Below are 24,479 nucleotides of genomic sequence, written 5' to 3'. Positions count from 1 at the left end.
AAGTGCTGTGAGGAGAAGCATGTTAAAGATTGAGACACTCATATACTATGGTAATAGAGATGCTGCAACATTATAATGAGTGGTAAGCATAGGGTCTCTGTCCAGGAAAGCAGTTTTCTTATACATGTTGCGATTCCATCAGCTCTAGAACATAATACATTTCTGACTTTTTCTTCCTGATGAAGAATATGGAGTATACCCTCAAGAACTGTTCTTGTTCTGGCACAAGTTGTACTGCTCTTACATCAAGGAACTGGGATCTCGTCTGAAGAATCAAATATTTGTTAAATGAAGTATGAAAATGAGAGATGGTGAAAAATTATTTTGGAAAGCAGATGAACTTTGGGGAAGATCACTGGTGCACTACCTACAGGAATCCTCTGGCTGTGGTGGAATTGTGACATATGGGGAGAAAATTTTAAGCCCAGTTATGGATAGAGACCATTCCTCTTGTTATCATGCAGAGGACGTTGATGGCCTCAAGCTTCTCTACTGCATAATTAGATTCTTGCATAAAGGACTGCTTTGAGCAAAATGAGTATCTGGATTCTGTTTAGTTTTTTTTTATGAGTTTGGGCATTGGGGAGGGAGTCTTGCCCTGTCTCACTCCCTCCCCAGGTAGAATGCATCCTCAGTCTTCATATCCTAATGGAAAAAATATGAGGCCTTCACCATTGGAACCATTTGCAAGTCAACTAAATGCTGAGACTATCCATCTTTTTCAAAATAAAATGACCTTAATTTCCTTGGATGAATCATATCACTGGTCACAGTCTTTTTAATTTCCCACCATTTCTCTTAATTTACAAAACAGTAAACACATGAAGAAGGATAAGGCAACACTTACACTATAGGGTAGACATAGTGTATGTCGCTCAGGGATGTGAATAAACTACCCTACCGAGCAACATAAGTTACACCAATATAAGCGCTGGTATGGACAGCGCTGTCAGCGGGAGAACTTCTGCTGCCAAGATAGCTGCTGCTGCTTGCGGAGGTGGTTTTATTATGCCGATATGAGAGTGGTCTCCCGTTGCCATAGAGCGTTTTCACCAAATGCAGTGCAGCTGCACCACTGCAGCGCTCTATGTAGACAAACCCTAATTCTGTTTGTCAAACTTAGTGGAAATGTCCATAGTTCAACTGCTTCCTCCTCTCTCACAATGACTTAAGTGGGAGCTGTTGGTACTCAGCATTTTTGAAAATCAGTTGTGCCCAAATATGGATTCAGGATACTAATTTTAAGTTTCTCGTTTTTTTTTAAATCTTGGCCATCTGTGTGTGTGTATATGTAGTTGGTCAGAATCTCAACAGTTGTAAATCTGCGTAGCTTCAGTAATTTTATTTTCTTTAGTGGTACTATGCCAATTTATACCAGCTGAGAATTTGTCCCAGTATCTCACGCATTTTCTTTTGTGGCACTTTTGTTCCCTGGGTTTGGGTTTTATGAAGATAAGGCTTAGTGCAGGTTGCCTTAATAGACATGAAAGCATAAAGGGGTTAAACCTAACTTGCACAGAAGGCTGATTTCTTAATGGAAAAAAATACTGTCCAGGCCTTAATATCAGTATTTCAGCTTTCTGTTTCAAACCCAAAAGTGCACACTAAGAGCAGCTTTGCACAGATTTTCCTCCTGGAGAGGAGGAAGCGTAAAAATCACTGTCTGTTTAAAAATTTATTGGTTGCTATTATATTTTAAGGAGACTTTTGAAAGTTGCAAATATATATAAAAACTTTAAAATTTTCTTTAATGTTCTTCAGTAATGAAATAAAACCAATTTTGACAAAAAATTTTGTGTAATAATGTATGCTGAATCTTTACCTTTATTATATAATAAAGGGTTAATAGAAGATAAAAGGCATGAATTGGAAATAATTCAGATTTCCATAACTTTTTCTTTAAATAATGACAATCAAATACGGGTGTTACAAATCCAAAGATTTGCAACACATGTATATCAGAACAAACCATCAGCCTGCTGTTTTGTTTTAAATGCAAATACATTGGGGTAAAACCATAAAAATAAAAGTTTAAAATGGCCACCACTACTATCACATGGTAGCTTGAAGTCCCAGTATTTACAGTGCAGTCCACAACAGTACAGCTTCTGCATAGCGGGACCTTCCCACACTCACTGCCCCAGATCCATTCTCCCCCTTTTCCTAGGGTAAGAAATACATGCTTCCTCTCCCTGTACTCCTGTTCTACTCACTAGAAACCAAAGTAAATAATAATTCTGTAAATCTCCAGAAAAGAGTATCATTAGCCCATCTAACTTACCTCCTCTTATATTTTAGAAACAATGCAAGCGGTATATCCACTTGAAGTTATTTAAAGAGAACTGCTCTGTAGATTTTATTTTAATTTTATCAGCAATCAGAAGTTAACTGTTGTAAAGAAAAATGAGTAAACTTTTCCTCTTATGTTTTTTCCATAGGTGTCTTTATTAGAATACCGAAAGAGACAACGAGAAGCTAGAAAAAGTGGTTCCAAGACCGAGAGCTTTTCTCTGGTTACCGTATCTCCTCATGCTCCTGGTGGAGGAAGTATAAGCAGTAACAATGGTGCTAATGATGGGTATAACAGTGGTGAAAATGGGGAGCAAATTGATAACACTGCTAACCTACCTTTACCATTGCCAGCTACTGTTTATAATACAACTCCAGAAGAAACTGGCAACAACTGTCCAACTAAAGAAGCTTCTTCCAGTGAGAAGAATGAACCAGAAGTTCAATGGTAAGCCATTTAGCACAGGTTGCATGTTCAGAAAAATGTGTTTGTGTGGACAACTGGAGAAGCAATCTGCTACATTTCCACTCTAAATTTATAGTGTGTCTAGGAAATACTACATATGCATTATGTAAAATTGTAAGTGCCGTGAATTCTTGATAGCAACAGTTTATTTTAGTAACATATGGGAGTATTTTATAGAATCTAATTTTGTCAAACATGTATTTTGATATTTTGTATTTTGTTAGTGTGCTATGGTTGGATAACTTAAGAGCTAAGGCAATGGGATACAATTTATAAATAAATAAATGATACATGTTTGAACAGAATATCTAATCTACATTTACTTCATACAAAATAAGTTTTGGCTAGAAGCCTTGTTTTCAAACGACTGAACAAATATTTTAATTCCATTTTCCTTACAATCACAGAGAATAGATTCCTCAGGGAAGTGATTAGAATAATGTATACACATTCGGTCCTGTCACTGAAAGTTTGCACGTGGATTATTCAGTACTTAAATATTTTAAAATGCAGTATGGTGAGGAGGTGTGTTAGTAAATAGTCATATTTAGCTGAGGTGAAACAAATCAATATTTCTTGTTTCTGTGTTTATAGACATCTAGACAGGATGGCAGGAGGAAAGGTCAAGATTGTAACTTTCCACATAAAATAGAGTATTTTTAAACTACACTTTTTGGACAGAGCAGCATCTCATCTACAGTAGGGTTCCCAGTGTTGCTAGCACAGGTAATGGTGATCTGGTGTTAGCAACAATGGAGAACTTTCATCACATTTCCCTACTGTAGAGAAGTTTCCCAAAGCTTCAGCTGACCATGGGCTGAGAAGCTGAGCAGGAAGATCCACTTCTGCTCAGAAGGTACTCAGGCTGCCTCTATTGAGCAGCAGAATTCTCACAGCTGGACTTCACAAAACTTTAGGCAGGTTTTTAAAGGAGTACTTAAAAATTAACTTAGCAATGGGGGATCATGCATAAATTAGTGTATTAGGATGTAAAGGGAGGCACCTGAAGAACCGCAAAGATAAAGCAATCAACCAGCAAAAACTGAAGATACAGGGAGAATGGACAACTTTTTACCAATAATTTCCTTTCTGCTAGTTCCACAATTCTGGGGGGCTCTCCTCTCTCTACAGCTCATGGAGGCGGATTGACATTTTGACACCATCCAGTCTGGCCCTGCCCTCTCTGCTCCTGCTTGCTGCCAGATGAGTTATTCCCAAGCTATAAAACTTGCATAACATCATTAATAAATATTCCAGAGATGATGAAATAACTATATACATTAGACCAAGGAAGATGGTCATATGGTAACAATTCCACATAATATCTGACTCTTGACTCCTGAACCATCCAGGGTGGGTAAAATAATGGGAGATGCTGATAGCAGAAAGGAAATTATTGGTAAGACATTTTTTGTTCTGCAACCTAGTATCTTCCACAATTCAGGACATCTGGGAAATAGTAAGCAATGAAAAAATGTAGGGAGGGTTATGAAAAAAAAGTTTGGTAGGAAAGAAGTACCATCCTTTTTGAGAGTTCACTTGAAAGTCTCGGATTTCCAAGCCCCTGTATGGAGCACTTTCCTGCTAAAGTAGGCCTCTGCAGAAGATAATAGTGCTAGTTATAAACCATGTGGCTGCTTCATATATTTCCAGTGGACATGCTCGCTTGTTCCAATCATGAGGTCGCTATGGCTCTCATGGAGCATGCCATTATGCCTTCTGACACAGGAACCGATGATGATTTGTAGGCTTCCACAATACATTGTCTAAGCCACCTAGTAATGAAGGACTTGGAAGCTCTGAGTCCCTGGCATTTTGGGTGGAAGGGCACAAATAGGGAGTCTTAAGATTTGTGTGGAATCTGTGTGCTTGAGGGATTTTCAACACTCTTCTGACATCTAAGGTGTGCCACATCTTTTCATTTGGATCTTGTGGTTTTGGACCGAACGAAGAAGCACAACCTCTTGGGAAGCATAGAAGGAGGAATTTACTTAGGAGAAGAAGGGATTCTGGTGTCCTGAACATCAGCCTGCCCTTATGTAACATGCAGTAAGGTTCCTGTATAGATAAGGCTGGCAACTCTGACATTCTCCTCGTGGATGTGACAGCTACTAAGAAACAAGTTGCAATGGATAAATAAAAGGCCATCTCTAACATCAGATGCTCAAAAAGATGGCTTGTCAAGGCACTCAGAACTAGCGAAAGGTCCCATTTTGGGAAGAGTGGCCTGACCACACATCTGGCTAACCGGACTGCTCAATCTTCCAGGGAGTTTTAGGCTCCTGCAAATAGCAGACACCTGAGGCACAATGGTACTGGGCTGAAGGCCTTGGTCTATGCCTTCTTAGAGGAAATCCTGAATGGTTAGTATTCTTGGAATTCTGGGATTTTGCACTGTGCTCTTGGCTTTTGTTGACTGTGACAAGATAGAAAAGTACACTTTTAGCATTTCTACTCTTCTAGATAAAGCAATGTCTTAATGACTCTGGAGGATAGACCTCTCACTACCCAGGCTGTTAGCTGAAGCTGCTTTGAGTCCAGGTGAAGAAGAGGACCTTGTGAGAAGATGTCCAATCTCTGCGGAAGCTGGAGTGGGGGGTCCAGTGTCAGCATCAGGTCTGAGAACCCAGGTCTCCTTGGCCAAAAAGGAGTTATCAGTATTACCATTGTCTGTTCTCATTTTCTTTTCTGGACCACCCTCCCAAGTAGTGGAAAGTATAGAAATGAATACAAGAGGCCCTGGAGCCAACTGTGCGATAAGGCATCTGTCCCCATGGCTCTGCGGTCTGCCTCCACTGTGAAGTATTTTGGCCTCTTTGTGTTTGTTTGATCCATGAACAGCTCGGTTGAAGGGGGGCTGAACATCTGGTTCAGACATCAGTCGAAGTTGTTGACCCTGCACCCGTTGACCCAGTCTGCCTGCTGGTTCAGGTCCCCTTTAATGTGGAGTGCTCTGAGGGAAAGGAGGAACTGTTCTACCCATCTCATTATTTCCATTGCTTCCATGTGTAGTTCCCTTGTGGTTTTTTTAAATATGCGATGGTAGTAGTGTTGCCTGATTGAACCAGGATGTGGTTCACCCTTAGGTTGAGCAGGAACCTTAGGAAAGCTAGCTTAACTGCTCTCAGTTCTAGGTTTATGCTATGAGCCATTTCTTCCTTGCTCCAGGTTTCCTGGGGTGTCTGGATCTCTAAATGAGCTCCCCAATCCTCCAGAGTGGTCTCAATTGCAAAGACTAAAGGATCTGGAAGACAGATGGGCATACCTTTGAAGACATTGCTTTGTGCTGACAACCATTGTAAGGAGTTGATCACCTGTGTCAGAACGTGTACATGATCTCTCTCGTTTCGGGGAGTGGTCCTACACCTCTTAATATGAAGACTAGAAGACTTCTGATGCATGATTGTGACCATGGAATGATCCCTATCCAGGACACCAGGAGTCCTAGAAGTTGGGAACATAGTATCTGCAGCTCTAGAGCAAGAAAATTAATTCCTGGATGGAACCAGAGAACTTTTCTTAGCACGGATGATGAAGCCATGAGCCTTAAGAAGATTCATTGTCTGAGACGTGGCCCTGTGCACTGCTTACTGCACTGGAGCTCTGGTCAGGAGGGAAAAGGGGAGTTCCTTCAATCTGAGTCTCACTATTCTCACCACCACCATTTTTGTAAAAACCCTGGAGTCTGAGGACAGGCCAAATGGGAGTGTTCGGTACTAATGTTGTATCCTGCCATAGGCAAACCTCAGAAGACTGCAGTGACATTTTATGATGGGAATATGGAGATATGCTTCTGCTAGATCTACTGAACTTAAGAATTCCCCCTAGGACAGGGATAGGGGCTCCATCCAAAACTTGTTTTCTTATCCACTTGTTTTGAGCCTTTTGAAATGGAGAACAGCTCTGATTCCACCCCCCTTGCGCTTCTGTACAATGGCAAAGATGGAGTAAGAACCAAGAACACCTTTCTTGTGAGGGAACACTTTCTGTCACTTCCATATGTAGATGAGATATTTTGTTCTGGATCAGATTGTTTTAACATGGTCATTGAACTGGGTGAGTGGATGAAAAATGGATGTGGTAGAACTTAATATTTTCAGATTCTGATTAATTGTACATTTTAGTATGTTAGAAAATGGTGAATGATACTGGTTATTTACCAGATAATTTACTTTTTGCTCTTTATTTGTGTCAAACTATATTTGGATTGTAACAAATTTAATTAAACACACACAAGAGCATAAAAATTTATTTTTATTAAACAAAACAACCTTAAATGGTTGGGATACATCAACTTCATTGTTATTCCATGAGCTGGAGAATAAACCAATTTGAGCTCAGGTAAAAAATAGGAATATGAAACCATTCAGGTGAGCTCAGTGGATGATTTTGATGAGAGATATGATGGTGTCTCTGGGACTCAGAGGTCAGATCCCAATGCCTGTGATGACTTTGCTAGTCTCTCATGCCTAGTAGGACAGCCTCTGGGTCCCCCCAGGATCAAGCCCTTAATGCAGCACATGACATTTTATGCCATATTTATAAAACTTGACCTCAAAAGTCAGACTTTTCATTCTTTATAAAGAAAAAAGTTAAGGCAAAGTTTTTGATAGCTTCATGGAGTTAGTATATTTTTATTTAAACGTTTTAAGAGATTATAAGTAGTTTAGGACTTAACATATTTTGTATTTAAATTCATATTTCATTTAAAACAGGTTATTTTTAAAAAGAAAAACTTATAATTTTAAATTTTTAAAAATCACTTATTTTTATCCACCCTGGTTGGAGCCATACGTGGTACCTGGCTGATGAGCTGGAAGCCATGGCTTGAGTTGCGAACCTTATTGAATCCATTGAGGTATCAGCTACAAATGCTTTTGCCAGGGAGACTCTTTAAATTTGAGCCAAACTCAGGGTGATCTCTGTCCTTAAGGGCTTTGAGATCTTCCAGCCAGGAAGGAGATGCTCTTGCAAAGCAAGGAGCTGCCCGGGATGCTCAGATGGTGATGGAAGAGGCTTCAAAGCCCATCTTTCTATCCATGGCTTCCTTAGGATTGAATTCCCCCACTAGGGTGGATGCTATAGTGCATCATCCTTTGGTTCTTGAAGACTGAGAGGGGACCTGATAGCAGTTTTCAGGTATCTAAAAGGGTGTCATCAGGAGGAGGGAGAAAACTTGTTCACCCTAGCCTCCAATGATAGAACAAGAAGCAATGGGCTTAAACTGCAGCAAGGGAGATTTAGGTTGGACATTAGGAAAAAGTTCCTAACTGTCAGGGTAGTTAAACACTGCAATAAATTGCCTAGGGAGGTTGTGGAATCTCCATCTCTGGAGATATTTAAGAGTAGGTTAGATAAATGTCTATCAGGGATGGTCTAGACAGTATTTGGTCCTGCCATGAGGGCAGGGGACTGGACTCGATGACCTCTCGAGGTCCCTTCCAGTCCTAGAATCTATGAGTCTATTATAGAGCCCGAGATTGCTCTTGTTAACATGCTTGCCCTTATCAGGCTTGTTCCATTAATTCTCCTTCACTTCCTTGAAGGAGGAGGTGAAGGGCTGTTGAAGCCTTAGGAGGATTTTGAAAGGTGAGGTTTATTTTCAGGAGTCTGCTCAGGTTTCAGATCCAGACAGCTCACCTTCTTCAGTGGGGAAGGAGGAGAAGGCAGAAGACTTTATCTCGTGAATTTTTTGTGCTTTTTTCTCTTTTTAAAAAATCTTTAGTGTCTTCTGGAAGTGTAAAAGCTCTGCTGCAGCTTTGGTGAGGCCTTTTGTAACTTGCCTTCCTTAGGGCTTGGAGCCCTCTTGAGAGGTCGGTCTCAGAATCCTCTCCTATTGGGTCCCATTCCCCCTTGGAGTGGGGAATTTTTTGTCAGATTCCACCTGGTTGGCTCAGGAAGGAGTGTTCTGTACAATCCCCTGAGTCGAGTGGGCAGAGTTCTCTTTTTGCTTTTGGAACTTCTTCCTGCTCTGCACTCTGGGGTTCCTGGTCCATTTTCCCCCCGTTGGAGTCGCAGTTGCCTTGATGGGTAGAGGACCTCACTTGCCTGTCCAGCTTGTAGCCCTGGGACCTAACACAGTTAGGGACAGAAATCTGGGTGCAACTCACCATCTGCCTGGGAAGCCTACCTTACATATAGAGCACTACTTGGATTTGACCGAATGCTTTCTTGGCTGCTTAGCTGGCAAGGAGAGACTGCAGTGGAGGCTCAGGGAGGGTTAACTGACCCAGGGAGCAGGACGAAGAATGAACAGGAGGGAGAACACTGCCTCCACTGCTTAAGAAAACTGGACAGAAAAGTTAAAATAGGAGAATGAGTGGGAGTAAAAGAAAGCACTATTGTCTGCTGCTGTGGAGGCGGAGTCTGGCAGCAAGCAGGAACAGAGGAAGTGTTTACCAGATCATGTGGTGCTATAACACTAATCCACCTCCAAGAGCTGCAGAGATAGCAGAGCAACTGAGATATCCAGAACTCTGGGAGAGAGATGCTGGGCTGCAGAAATAGAGTGATGGGGGAAGAGAAAACAGAATAGAAAGAAGTACTAGTCTGAACACTGTATGTTGCTTAATTTTCCCCCCATTAAGCATTATTAGAGACCTTACAGTATATTTTCAGGACTACCAACCAGGCCTACAGGGTTATCTTACAAACCTAGCAAAGCAGACAAATACTGCTTGGTGATGGCAGAAGAAACCACTGCTGAATCCGGAGTTCAGATCCAAGGAACAGGTTTAATTCAGCATAGGTACAGAGTGCCACACCCTAGTGATCAGTTGAGGTATGGTTGATCAGTGATCTCGCTGAGTATATATAGACAAGGCTATACACAGACAAAGGCAAAAACTTAAGTCTGCGTACACCCTTTTATACCCTGCTTTCTAGCAACACTCCTCTTCTTTGATTCATTATATAATAATGATTAACAATATTTATGACCAAATGTAAGATTCCACAATACACATTAGGTTACATAACGTGTTTATCTATTTTATCAATAACATAACTATCAATCTTAAATATTTGACAATGACTTTCTTTGTTTATCCTGATTATATTTGGTGGGGACATTGTGATCCCTCATTGATAATTCATCCTTGTTCTGCACTCAAATATTAGGGATGTTTCAAGAAGAGAAATAACAAGGGATACTTATTAATTCAAAAATGGTATTTTGCACTCCTCAGAAAATGGTTATTCAAAAGTTTGATGAACCATACTAAACTAAGTTTAAATTTATATTGATTATGCATTTGCTTAATGTATTACTAATTAGTATGTGATATATATATGATCCATTAAATACACTTAGGCCCGTTCATGTGGTACCTAATGATTAATTCATCTCCTTACAAGACTTAAGAAACCAAATGTTTTTCAGAAGCCAACAAGACCACTGTAGAGTAATGCCATATATTCATCACTGGTAACTAATCAAAACATTTTACAATGCAGAGGAAGAGTTCCAGTGTTGTCCACTGCCCCTACCAGTGCTTGGCACTGCTCTCAACTTTAGCCCATATGGCTTGGACACTGCCCAAAAAAAAGACCTGTATGTAGCACCTTCCAGAACTGCTTTACAAATGACAATGAACTAGTCATTACATCACTCTGTGTGATATTATCTTCTCCATTTGTAAAACGGAATCACAGAGCACGAGGCCTAAATTTTCAGAAATGTCCACCGACTTTGAATGCCTAGTTTGTCAGAGGCAGAGCATCCTTCCCTTTCTCATCCATGTAGTTTCTGTTGTAAGAAAAAAAGATCCCAATCTCTCTTCTCTTCATATTAACAGGAATTCTGTTAGCTCTAACTTCCTTTTCTGTTAAGATGAACATGTTGCAGAAATTGTTGAACTTAATCCATTTTTAAAGTGAGAGAATCTACTAAAATGAACAGTCGAATTAACTGATTACATTGATGTAGATAGGAACATCCTTTGTCTTTTGTGTATACTGTCTATACAAGAGCAGGTGAGTTTGCTACATAGTATTCTTGCCCAAACAGCTGCTCTCTTGCCCTATATTTGAGTGTAAATTATATACATCCTGACATATGACGTGTGGAATTAGACCTCTTTAATGTAAAGAATATTTTGTTTGTTTTTTAAAGGACTGCTTCAACGTCAGTGGAACAAGTGAGGGAGCGAAGTTATCAAAGAGCTTTACTTCTCAGTGATCATAGGAAAGACAAGGACAGTGGTAAGTTGGCTTACTATCAGTCCAGAAAATGGATTCATTTAATTAATCCACATAGTAGTTCTTAGCCATTTTTTAATATTATGTTTGGATCTGCTTCATCTGTAGGGTGAGAATCACTTTGTAGTCCATACTCACCATCTCATTCAAATATCATTCCTCAGTTGCAACTTAAGGTCCTTTATTTCACTGAAAAATGGAAGATCAGTAAGCAGATGACCTCGTATCATGCTTGCAGTGTTGAATCGTATCACTTAGAACTTGAAAAATAGTTATTTAGAGTTGAACGTAAACTGTTTAGTAGTAGTGTTTCCAAAAGTCTTGTTTATCAAATTGGTACATTTTACTGTGTTTTTGTTTGTAGACCCTGATCCTGAAAATCCAGAGTCCACAACTGAATGTCCGTCCCCAGATACTTCTCAAAAGACTTGCAAAAGTCCTTCAAAAGCAAGCAAGGTAATACTGTGTGTGTGTGTGTGTGTGCGCGCGTGCAAATAAGACGCACGCAGCACTGATATGTAGTTCGATTACATTAGGATGTATAGGTATGTAGTACATTTGGGAATGCCTTTCTTGATTGTTTGAAGTGCTTTTCACTTAAGTAGTTGTCAAGAACTTTTTTCTTTTACCTAATATACATCTGTGTTAAATATGAGCGGCAGTAACTCTAGCCAAATCTCAACCATGTAATATGCCACGTAAGACATTTTTCATCTAAAAATCCAAGTAAAAAGTTACAACTGCTTTCATTCATGATAGGAATTCTCAATTGCAAAGGACTTGCCAACACTAACACACACATTTAGGATCCTTATACCTTAGCATAGTACAAGTGGTATTTATTGTTTATCAAGATTTTCCTATAATTCCAAAGAATAACCAGACTGATTCATCTGTTTTTTATCCTAATTCTCTGAAGTATGAACAGATAAAATCTATTCAATTATTATAGATCACAGGCTCACTGGAATATTTTGGCTTTGTCTCAGTTCAATTAAAATTTGGTATGTGTTATGGTAGTCACGAAAGTCACAATTGCAGTGATTTTGGAGACAAATTGTTTCAATGGTTTTGTATTTCTATTTAAAAAACAAAATAGATCACTATATAATTTTACAAGGAATCTGAACTCTAATCTACATGCTCAAATTCATCCTGAAAATAAAGTATCAAATTTTTAACAGTGAGGGTAATTAACACTGATGGGAAGAAAGCTGTGTAGTAGCTACTGGCATAACATTAAATGGAGGAATTCAGGTTGTAATGTTTAGTCCGTTTGTTCACATTATCCCGATTTGAAGTTTGATATGAAACCTGTAAATTATTTTGTATAGAACTTGAAGGAAATCCCTTAGTATCAGCAGTATAGGGCTTTTATAAATAACGTAGATTATAAGATATTTCAAGTAGTGACATCTTCTTGGGTGTGGTTTGTTTTTGTTTTTTTAACCTGTGACACTTTGAATGCTGTATAAATAATAAGCTTCAGTGCATTTTGGTAACACTTAATGGTAGCATTATCCTCATGATGAAGAGAGCTTAGATTTCCAACTGTATCTATTCCCCCTCCCCCCCAATAAGGAACATCCTGTGCACCTGCCAAAGGGAAACAAAATCTTTCTGATTTCTAAAACACTTACTTAGTGAAAGTTATTTTTAAGAAACAGTGGTTTTTAATACACCTCTGCCTCGATCTAACGCTGTCCTCAGGACCCAAAAAATCTTACCATGTTATAGGTGAAACCATGTTATATCGAACTTGCTTGATCCACAGGAGTGCACAGCCCCGGCCTCCCTGGAGCACTGCTTTACCGCATTACTTCAAAACATTTTAAAATACACCTCTACCTTGATATAAAGTTACACTGACTTTGTTCTTTCTCTTCATCTATCTAGCCTTCTTCACCTGGTCCTGTAGTTTCAGCACCGTCAACTGGGAGAACACCCACAAAACCAGATTCTCACTGGGAAACTGCAGTTAATACTCCAGAGGCTGAGAATGTGAATAATCCAAAATCTGAGCTGCAACAAAAACAACTGACAAATAATGTCCAAGTACTTTCAAAAACTCACCCATCTCAGTCACATTTGCGTAGTTCAACAGAGCAACTTTCCCATTCACAAAAGCTGCCTTCTGCACCTTTGAAACTGCATTGTCCTCCTTCACCTCATGTAGAAAATCCTCCAAAGTCATCTACTCCTCACACACCTGTACAGCATGGTTATCTTTCACCAAAGCCTCACTCACAACAGTTAGGATCTCCGTACAGACCTCATCATTCACAGTCACCTCAAGTTGGAACACCTCAGAGAGAAACACACCGAAGTTTTTATCCAGCAGCACAGAACCTTCAGCCTGGTAGTCAGCAGCAGGCTAGTGGACAGTTGTTCACCCAGGCACCTTCAGGACAATCTTCAGCAACTTATAGTCAGTTTAACCAACAAAATTTGAACAGCAGTGCACCGCCCCCACCTCCTCCCCCACCCCCTTCTTCTTCTACTTACTATCAAAACCAGCAGCCCTCTGGAAACTTTCAGAGTTATAGTCAGTTAAAGGGTAGCATACCCCAACAAACTGTTTTCTCCTCTGGACCAAATCAAGCACTTCCTGGCACTACAGGCCAGCAAGCAGTTCCAGGACACCATGTAACTGCAGGGCATTTTTTGCCATCTCAGAACTCCAGTATTCATCATCAGACTTCAGCATCTGCTGTTCCTCCTCCTCCACCACCACCACCTGCTCCAGGACCTCATCTTGTACAGCAGCAAAGTTCCCATCAGCAGCATTCTGTAGCACACATAGTAGGTCCAGTTCATGCTGTGGCAGTAGCCCCTGGATCACACATTCATTCTCAAGCTGCTGGTCACCATTTGCCACCACCACCTCCACCCCCAGGTCCTCTACCCCACCATCAGCCGCCTCATTCCACAACAGGGCATCAAAGTCTGCAAGCACAACACCAGCATGTAGTAAATTCAGCTCCTCCACCCCCACCACCTCCACCTTCCAATGTTTTAGGCTCTGGGCATCACCCAGCATCAGCACAAGGGTTACATCATCCATCACATCAAGGACCCCCCCATTTTCCTTCAAGTGTATCTTCCTATTCATCACAAGCCCCACATCATACAACTTTGGGACCTGGACCTCAACATCAGCCTGCTGGAACAGGACCTCACTGTCCACTACCAGGTCAAGGTCCTCATATCCAACCTCAAGGACCAAACAGTATTCCAACACCTACAGCTTCAGGATTCTGTCCTCATCCTGGCTCTGTAACCCTTCCTCATGGGGTGCAAGGACCTCAGCAGGCATCTCCAGTGCCTGGACAAATTCCTATTCACAGAGCACAGGTGCCACCAACTTTTCAAAATAATTACCATGGTTCAGGGTGGCATTAAAATGGGACCCTTGCTCCTAAACATTTTAAAAATGTTTCTGTAAGTTAAACTGTGTATATTTCATATGTACCTGTTCAAGGTACTTTTTAAAGCTTGTACATGATACTTTGTATAAAAGCAAACACCAGTGCTCTTTCATTGTATTCTTTCCATTTTTTTTGCTTTTTTTAAAATTCCTGAAAATGTGCTGTTCAGCCAGTATTAGGTATTTCTTTTTATTTTGTAAGTGAACATTCCAGCAGTTTTTTCTGGCAGTAGATTTGATGCTGCATAATCTTTAAATTTTATTGTTGCAGTTAAATTCATTTAGTGAATGTTTTCTATATTACTTTTTATACATATGTAATTAAATAAGTACACTGATAGAGATGGCACGAATAGGTTTTTCATTTTCTCCTGTCAGCAGTTCTTTGTGTGCATATAGCTAGAAAACAATGCAATACAGATTTTTTTTATAGTTTGGTGTGGACATGACTTTTGTTTCATCAGTTATTTGCAGAAATGTAATTTAATGTATAGATTGTTTCTAATATCTCTGACAACTGCTGTAAATAGTGTATTTCTTTTGCGTGTAAAATTGCTTAAGGCTTCTTTCATTTGATATAGTACTGTACATAATGACAAGTCTCTTTTGCAAAAATGTGTGATCTTTGTGGAAGTAGTACAGTATATGATCTTTAATTTTTTAATATACTGTCACATTGCAGCACTGGTTGGGCATTTTAATTCATGTTAATAAATCACAATTATGTCAGTTTTAACACTCTGTTCTGAGGGTTGTGTATTTAAGGAAAAATAAGGTTATAAGTGACTGTGTCCAGCTATTTAAAGTCTGCCAGGATTGTGAGTGCTCTAATTAGAAGTGATGGTAGTAATTATTTCCTCTTCCAAAATAATCTGTGTTCGCATTTTGTGGACATTTTATTCCTCCTGCATGAAAAACTGACTGAGGAAAGCTGACCAATTGCCTATTCCATCTGTGAATCTGTCCATTAAAGCAGAGGTTCTCAAACTGGGGGAACATGAAAAGCGTTAGGAGGCGGATGGGGAACTTGCTGTGCACATTCAGAGCTGGATGGGCACGTAGCAACACTGCCAGCAGCAGCGCAGAAGTAAGGGTGACAATACATGCCACTCTTAATTCTGTGCTGCCTTCACAGCTACCAGGTGCCAGCCAGCAACTGCTCTCTGGCTGCCCAGCTCTGAAGGTGGGGGATGTAAACTACTACAGACACAAAGAGGGGGCAATGATGAAATAAGTTTGAGAACCACTGCATCAAAGGTTAGTGTGTTTTTTCCTGCTAATCTTAGTGATTAGAGATGAGGGAAAACTACTTGGAATATCAGTGTACTGTCAGTTAACTGAAACGTGTTACATTATACATGATAAATATTCATACTGTGGTACAGTTACAGACCAGATCCATACCAAACATGTTTCAAATATTGGTTATTCTGATCTTGAAGTTAGACCACAGTAACATCTGCACATATTTTAGTACCTATCTAGGTATGTTTCCTATTCTAAAAGTTCAAAATAGAACTCCAACATGTATGGTTTGTCAGATTTTGTAAAATAATTCCTGAAATGCACAAAGTCATTGTTATAGTGCAGTACTTACAACAAATGACCTACCTACATTGCGAAGAGAAGACATTTCAACATAAAAATGAAAGATTTAGGAACTTTATTACCAAAAGAGAGGAGATGGGTATGTGGCTAAAGAATAACATGGAGGTAATAGACTTAACAAAAATGAATAAATACAGTCAGAAAATGTATTGTTAAAATGCAAATTCATTGTTTTAATTTGACTATCTATCTAGGATAAGATATCTGTATGGTAGCTAAGATACGGCCACTATGCTTGAATACAGAATAAATGTGTGCACCAATTTTTATGCTATAGAACACAAAGACAAGCCTTTAATCATCTTATTAAATACCAGTCTGGTAGTAGGACCAATTATTTCAGATCTTAAAACTAATTCAGTTAGTTGGCTATATGTAATTTTACAGAAACAGTACAAGTTTAATTAGCCCTGTGAAACTAACTGATGTGTCAAGTAACTTTTCTACTGTAGCTGATTGTGGATGTTAAGTTTATTTAACATTAATTTTTTTAAGAATCAGGAACATCCATCAGTTTATAAAAAGCTAGTATGTCAAACTGAGTAAAGAGGAACTGTCGCTTTGTCTTTATGTGCAACTGCTACTGGTGAAAGAAGGCATTGGACTGGTAACAGTATTAGAAATTTATTTTCTTACTACTCCAGGAAAGATAATTCAGTTCCATTACTATTCACATCCTTGTTTTTTCTCCTGAGTCTAGCGGCCAAGACCAACTAATTAAACAGTCAGATAGCTTACAGTCAACGCCAATGACCAGAGCTTTGTACAAATAAACTCCTTATCCCAATCCTATAGATCCACAATTTATTACTTTACTGTGATGTTCAAAGCCATTGCATTCATAAAATAAGTGAGTGGATCATTAGCTAGCTTGGAAGCAAGAACATATATTTTGTACAAGACAAAGTCAAAAATATTTTATCAGTTCAAATTGGGTAGCTACAGCTTTTGAAAGAAATGGATAAAAGACATCATAGTAAATGTCTGAACTGGTACTTTAAGTTACCACCAACCATTGACTGAATGTTAGGATACCAGTAACTTCTGTAAAAATAGCTACAGTAGTGCAAAGAGCTGTAATATACTGGAATATCTGGTCTGGTGCCTAGAAAATGACACGTTTTAAAGTAATATTTCAATTAAGTTTTTCTTTTCTTCCTGTATTGAAACTTTTTCACTTGTTGCAATAGGATGAACCTAAAGGCAACTCCACAGTGAAGCAGAAAATTTTACCTCCTGTCTTCGCGCTAGCAATATTATCCTTGCTGCCTCTTTTATTTTTTTTTTTTTTTAAAAAAGCTTTCCAATACGAAGTCCTTAAGTAGGTGGCTGCCAGTGCTCTGAAACCCAAATGTTAGCAGTGACAAATGTGGCTGAAAGTCTCTTGAATAGCATATTGTGTTGTACTCTAGCAATAGGTTTTAAATAATCTTCATTTTTAATTATTGGAGGTATACACAGAAAGGCAAAAAGCAAGCAAAGGTTACTTTAACTTAAACAAATTCTATGGAATACCATTTCTGAGTCTGAACAAGCAATGAGTTAATGGTTGCAGGTGCAATTTTAGCTCTAATGTATTAAGTAAAATATTTTCAGCAAGTATACAGAAAGTTTACAAAAGAATTGTTAACAGGCATTTCCAGTATGCTAGGCTGAAAAACCTACTGAGAAATGTGACTATCGAACAGTTGGATTTACCATTATCAAGCATTTGAATGACCAGCACAATGTCTGAAAAAACAAAACACTTTTAATTAGACAACTGCAAGCACCTCAAACAATTGGTTATTGTTACAACACAGAGTATCTTCTCACAATCTAGTTATTGCAAAGGCATGTGAATAAATTTAAAACTGACAGTCAAAAAAGTGGCACCATAATTATGTAAAACCAGAAATAAACTTACATTCATCCCACTGACTTCTAAAAGAGGGCAAAATACACCTCCATATTTTACATTCTAAAATCTGCATTGCCTATGACTTTGGAGGGGGTGAATAAGCTAAATAGACTCAAACATTTACAATTTTGAGTGCAATCTACAAAGGGCAAACTAATTGCTATATATGTCAATTCATGGGGGGGGGAAGCCAGTGCAATTTTTTTTAGGAGCATGTAAAGCTATGACTGGAATGAACATGAGCTGTTTCAAAAGTTTAATTATTTTGTCCTCTAAATTATATTTGCTTTTTGGTTGATCCTTTTTGTATCCCAAGCACATATTATCTGTAATCCTAGACAGAATATTTCTCATACTCACTTTTAATCTTTTGGGTATAGTACAAATTACAGTGCTTATAAAAAGGCAACACCATATGGTACCATGTCTTCAGTATCACATTGTAAGGGAAATTGCTATTTTCTCCTTAAAAGCACTTAAAATAGGCAAAAATTCTAAAAGGGAGTGCTAAATGATAAAGTATGCATTATCATTAGAAAGAAGTCTAGCCTTCCTTTAAAGTGCCATTTGTGGAATGAAGTCTTGTAAACCAGAGCCACTTTGTTTATAATCTAATGTACAGGAACTTCTACAAAATGGAAAGTTTACACAAATCCTTAAAGCAGCTTGAAGTCCGCTACATGCAATTTGTATGCTACAAAGCTCTTTAAACTTAGTAGCTTTACTCTGAAATCTGAGTCCCCATCCCATATTTAAATGGAAATAAACATTTACAGGGTGCATTTACATACACTATAATACAAGAATGATGTCCCTTTGTCAGAAAATAAAATTGTACAATTCCTTGCCATTTCTCAGTTCTGACTTGATAATGTCAAACTTGCAAATTATATAATACTTAGCTAAAATATTTCATCATAAATAGTTACAAAACCTGCCAAAACACAGAGGGGTGGGGGGGATAGTTTGTTCAAAAGTTTGACATTTGAATGCCACACAACACAAGAAATGATGCTTAAAGATACGTTAAGTGTTTTCTGAAGAGAGTGGGTCAGTAAACTACCAGCTGAAGACAGGACTACCCTTCCCCAAGAATACAGTGCACAAAAAGCAAAATGTCAAACAGTACCTCAAAGCAAAATAAAGGTCTGAGGATGAAGCCAGCTCACTTGTGATCCTGTTAAAGAATTTGTGACAGTCACCATTTAGGTCCGATGCACTGGAAGTGGTTGCTGGTTCAATGTTATGTTTGAAGATTCTGCTAAGAATTCAACCAAGGATGCCTAAGGCATTCTCCAGCTGAAGCTCGTTTTTCTGGCACCATTTCTAGCATGGGGATCAGGAAATCTGTGAACTGCGCAGCATCTTCATGAGGCCAACCATATTTTTCCACAAGCACATCAAAGAGGCTCCAAGGTTTTAGCTTGGTAATGTGCCGGAGTTCTCCTGCATATAAAAATGTTCTGTTAGCTCTCATTATCCTTGATTATTGTTCCGTCTCTTCCCACTGCCTGCTAGAGTAGTATGTTACTACAGTTCTCCCTGAAAATAAACCCATCCGGTGTTTTATTCAGTTGACAAAAATGTAAAAACCTTTTCTTAAAGCACATTCTGAAGGCATTATTTCCTTTGAAATTAGTATACTAGACCTGAAAACCACTGTAAACATACTTCCATTATATTCCTACCTTCATGCATTCTGCCTTCCTTTTATAAGAAAGCATGTACTTACAATATACTTAGTGATTCTGGATTGAAAAAAAAACTAACCTCTCAAAGAAAAGCTAAATAAAATTGGAGTGAATACTAATAAAATCATCTGCAACAGTGGAGGTTTCTATTATCAAACACAATGAAATGCACTTTAGTTTGGTATCAATAGGTATAGTATGTCCTATTGGTAACACTGTAGGCAAAGACTATCTGAAAGAGTCATTAATCATTCATGACACTGAAGCAAATTAAGACAACACTTTTCCAGTTTATACTGGTGAGTTCCCTGAGTATTGCTACGAATATTACTATTTACAAAATGAGAATACCTTGTCTTTACATAAAATAGAGTTTTCATTGACTCTCTTTTGTCAAACTGACAATTATATATCATCAAAAAACAAAACAAAAATTAGAAAGCCCAAACTAAGAATTGACTTCACACACACATTTTTTTGAACATTAGCAATTGCAGATGTGGTCAAACAAACAACTTTAGCTCTGTCCCTTCTCATACTATCCCAATACAGCTTCATATTCTTATTTATCCATTACTCAGATACATCACCAGTGACAAAATACACAAAATTTCTCTCAATAAATTTGTGTGATGGCAAGATAAGGTTTCTGACTGTTCCCATGGTCTCACTATGGAGGCTGAATAAAGGCTGTTTGCATACTCCCAACATTTGGATGTTTTTGTGCATTCTGCGGAAACTATAACATTCTCTATGGGTCTTTCTTTGGCTGAGGGGTAGATATAGTGATCACTAACTCTAGGTAAAAGTTTTCTGCAAGAAATTCCATTAGGACTTTTTAAATGTTTTAAGAATTGCTCAGTGACAGGTATCCATCCCTTCTGCTGTTCCAAGCTCTGACATGACTGGCAGAGCTTGCAAGCTAATCAGGAATGGACCCCATTTTTTCCTAAACTGTCTTGCTTCCTCATTTCTATTCTCCATACTAACTCCTTTTCCCTTCGCTTCTCCTTCCAGAAAAAACCTACCTGCATCTCCTAGGGTTCCCACCAACTGCACCCAGCCTCACGTCCTTTCGAACATGGACCATGCACACTTTTCAAAGTGTGTATCAAACTGATGTGCATGTATTACCCATGCATCAAACTGGTATGTATTATCTAACTTCTGTATATTATATACACTTCCAACCACATACAGGTATCTATGTATGTGCTTTTGTATTCTCCCAAGAATACTGTTATATAGCTACGTGTTCTCTTGCAAAACCTAGGGCAAGCTCTTCTACTCATTAGGGATGCCCAAGGGGTTGAAATTTGAAGTTTTTATGTGAATGTTTCAGAGATATGACAAGTCAAAGTAGTATTAGGAAAATCTATGAAAAGTGAATAATTAGGACATTTTAAAGCATCCTTCAAATGCCTTGTGATGGGCCCCAAACTTGCCAGAAATATTCTGCCCTAAAATGAGCTGTGGCCAAGGATTATTTTAGTTTTGATAAAGTTAGGAAAGAAAAAATGATGTTGAAAACTGGGTTTGTAACAGGACTGGCTTCAACTTTAACTACACCCAGACCATCACCCGTCCAATAATTTAACGGAAACTTCTTCCCCTTCCCCTTCAATTGAGTCAGGCGTCAGCAACCTTTCAGAAGTGGTGTGCTGAGTCTTCTTTTATTCACTCAGATTTAAGGTTTCGTGTGCCAGTAATATATTTTAATGTTTTTAGAAGGTCTCTTTCTATAAATCTATAACTAAACTATTGTTGTATGTAAAGTAAATAAGGTTTTTAAAATGTTTAAGAAGCTTCATTTAAAATTAAATTAAAATGCAGAGCTCCCCCGGACCGGTGGCCAGGACCCAGGCAGCGTGAGTGCCACTGAAAATCAGCTCGTGTGCCGCCTTCGGCACTCGTGCCATAGGTTGCCTGCCCCTGAATTAAGTAATGCTGAATGTCCAATTTAAACCCACAAAAAGTATGTTCATAACTAAAGCTGAAAAAAGAATTCCTAGAAATTCAATCCATAACTGTAAAAGGCACGACAAATCAGCAGCAATAAAGCAGGGGTTTTATGTAACCATCTCACTGAAATTTCCTTGATCATGCACTTTTTCTTGAAAACACATACACTCCTAAAAACAGACTTGTTCAAAAGGTTTAGGATTAATTCTGGCAGGGCCATGTGCAGACACACCTGCCAGAAAACTCCTGTGTCACGCATCCCTAGCTGTACATACGTTTTTTCACAGCCTCGGCTCCCCCAAATGTCTGAAGACCTTTCTGCAATAGGAGTAAGGGAGGATGTTCTGGGGCAAGGGTCCACCTGTTTTTGCATTATTCCTTTCCCTCCACTCCATCAAAGAGCTAGTGCTATTTTTTTCACTAACACCCTCCAAAGGCATAGTCAACAGTTATGCTAGCCTAGCCAGCATTTTATGAAATAAATTTAACTCATGAGGAAATGTAGCCTTAGTAAATACCAGTTCATCCATGATTTTGGGGGGGGGGGGGAGACTCAGATCTTGAACAACACAAGGCTTTTTTCACATTCTATCCCAAATACCCAGTCATCTTTAGGAAAAAAATATCTACCCAAACTGTGAATGGAGAAGGAGTTTAATGGAGAGGGTACTGACCTCTTAAGAGGACGACGAGTGAGATGCCTGACACTAAGGGGTGACCACAATGAGACCACTTAATATGGGCCATGTTGAATAAAATCAATTTCATTAAAGTGTTTGTAGACCCCTAAAGGACAGGGGGCAATCAATGGGGATTGTCAAACATGTCATCAGATTTGTCTGAAGACCTGATGCCTGCAGCACAACAAGAATCTCACTTATAAATAAATTAAATTTAATGGAGATATCCTATCTCCTAGAACTGGAAGGGACCTTGAAAGGTCATCAAATCCAGCCCCCTGCCTTTGCTAGCAGGACCAAGTACTGATTTTGCCCCAGATCCTTAAGTGGCCCCCTCAAGGGCTGAACTCACAACCCTGGGTTTAGTAGGCCAATGTTCAAACCACTGAGCTATCCCTCCCCCGCTCCTCAGGTCCAAAAGATGGCTAGTGGAAGCAACAACCCCAGGCTAAGTCAATGGATCCATCCCAACTGAATCAAAGCCTGACCAAGAAGGTTCCCAGATCCATGCACTGGCAATTGAAGTAGGAAGAGTCAGGGGGAGAAATGTAACCGCTGGGGCATGAAGATTCTGAAGATGATGACCTGCAAAGCCTAAGAGGTCAACACTCTCCAGAACCTCAGCTGAAACCAAAACAGGAGCCCGATAACAGTCTATCATCAGTACTGTGGGCAGAACCACCAAGAATAAAGCTCCTTCCAGACCCAAGTCAGAGATAGAACTTTTCCATTTCTCACAGACAGACAGAAACTTAGCACTCAAGTCACTCAAGATCCATATGTAGGAATGGTTATGAAATTAAAACAATTAATTTGGTTAAGAAAATAATGTCCGCTTTATGGTTTATGGCTAGTAAGGAAAATGCCCCAATCAGCAGATAAAAGAAAGCCTTGACAATCGTAAGAGGAAGTTACTCACCTTGTGCAGTAACGATGGTTCCTTATTTACTTTCTCCACACCAGTTATGATTTTATAGACCTCTATCATATCCCCACTTAGTTGTTTCTTTTCCAAGGTGAAAAGTCCCAGTCGTATTAATCTCTCCTCATACGGAAGCCGTTCCTTACCCCTAATAATTTTTGTTGCCCTTTTCTGAACCTTTTCCAAGATGGGGTCACTACATCTGAATGCGGTATTGATTGTATTAACCACTGCTATCATAGTCGCACAGTGTTACTTCCATCCATAATCTGCACACATTTGATGAGGTTGGTTTCCACCTCTCTCGTCTTCCTCAAGAATGTTCCCATCTTGGAAATCTGTAGGGCAGTGACTTGGGAATCTGCTCATACCTTCGCAGAACACTTCTGCGATTACTGGAGACTCTGCTTCCGACGCTATCTTCAGCTCCACAGTGTTATCATTCATAACAGACTCGACTCCAAAGCCCCAATCTCCCACTGGGGATCCTGCTCAGGAGTCACCTCCAGTGCAACACCCACAAGGACATTACTCGACGAAGAGGAGGAAATTACTCAGTGTGTGCAGTAAAGATGGTTTGAGATATGTTCCCCTCTTAGTGCTCCCCAGCCCACCCTTCTCCCCTCTACTTTGGAGCTCTCAATTGAGGCTTCGTGGTAGAGAAGTGGTTTGCCTATGCAATGCTAACTAGCCTCAAGGCACAACACAAAGGAGGGAAAGAGCATGTGCGGGCTGAACAGACACTGCTACCAAATATCTCCAATCAATAGTACAGTGGCGCAGACATACCTACAGTGGAGCACCCATAGGGGGACACATCTCGAAGAAGTGTTATTTACTCCTTCTCATAACACAATAACTAGGGATCATCAAATGAAATTAATAGGCAGCAAGTTTAAAACAAAAGGAAGTATTTCTTCACACAATGCACGGTCAACCTGTGAAACTCCCTGCCAGAGGACATTGTGCAGGCCAAGATTATAACAAGGGTCAATAAAGACTAGATAAATTCATAGAGGATAGGTCCATCAATGGCTATTACCAGTGTACTGGGACGGTGTCCCTAGCCTCTGTTTGCCAGAAGCTGGGAATGGGCGACGGGATGGATCACTGATGATTACCTGCTCTGTTAATTCCCTCTGGAGTACCTAGTATTGGCCACTGTCACGAAGACTGGATACTGGGCTAGATGACATTGGTCTGACCCAGTTATGGCCACTCTCTCACATTTGAGACCCATTTGGAGAATCTTTGGGCTGATATTACTGCACCTTTTGACTTTTCCACAATGAAGAGAAAAAGATTAGAAAAAGGCCTTTTTCCTGTCCAGATAAA

At 39.4% G+C, this 24,479-nt stretch overlaps 2 protein-coding genes across 3 annotated transcripts in view; one reads left to right on the top strand and one right to left on the bottom strand.

The window, feature by feature from the left end:
* The window catches only part of KMT2E (lysine methyltransferase 2E), a 128,239-nt gene extending 113,122 nt beyond the window's left edge, over window positions 1–15,117 (top strand). For both annotated transcript variants that reach the window (XM_030553090.1, XM_030552998.1), the window contains 4 exons: window positions 2,439–2,737; window positions 10,869–10,957; window positions 11,319–11,410; window positions 12,851–15,117. In XM_030553090.1, coding sequence (XP_030408950.1) covers window positions 2,439–2,737; window positions 10,869–10,957; window positions 11,319–11,410; window positions 12,851–14,356 — 1,986 coding nt within the window. In that variant the 3' untranslated portion in view covers window positions 14,357–15,117. The remainder of the gene's footprint in view (window positions 1–2,438; window positions 2,738–10,868; window positions 10,958–11,318; window positions 11,411–12,850) is intronic.
* A 912-nt stretch (window positions 15,118–16,029) lies between these two features.
* SRPK2 (SRSF protein kinase 2) overlaps window positions 16,030–24,479 on the bottom strand; it is a 330,240-nt gene continuing 321,790 nt past the window's right edge. Inside the window, 1 exon segment of the mRNA XM_030552625.1 lies at window positions 16,030–19,335. Coding sequence (XP_030408485.1) covers window positions 19,151–19,335 — 185 coding nt within the window. The 3' untranslated portion in view covers window positions 16,030–19,150.

Source organism: Gopherus evgoodei, chromosome 1 (genome assembly GCF_007399415.2).
Source record: "Gopherus evgoodei ecotype Sinaloan lineage chromosome 1, rGopEvg1_v1.p, whole genome shotgun sequence".
NCBI lineage: Eukaryota > Metazoa > Chordata > Testudines > Testudinidae > Gopherus > Gopherus evgoodei.
The sequence above is the reverse complement of the archived record's forward strand: the minus strand, read 5'-3'. Positions and strand labels throughout refer to the sequence as shown.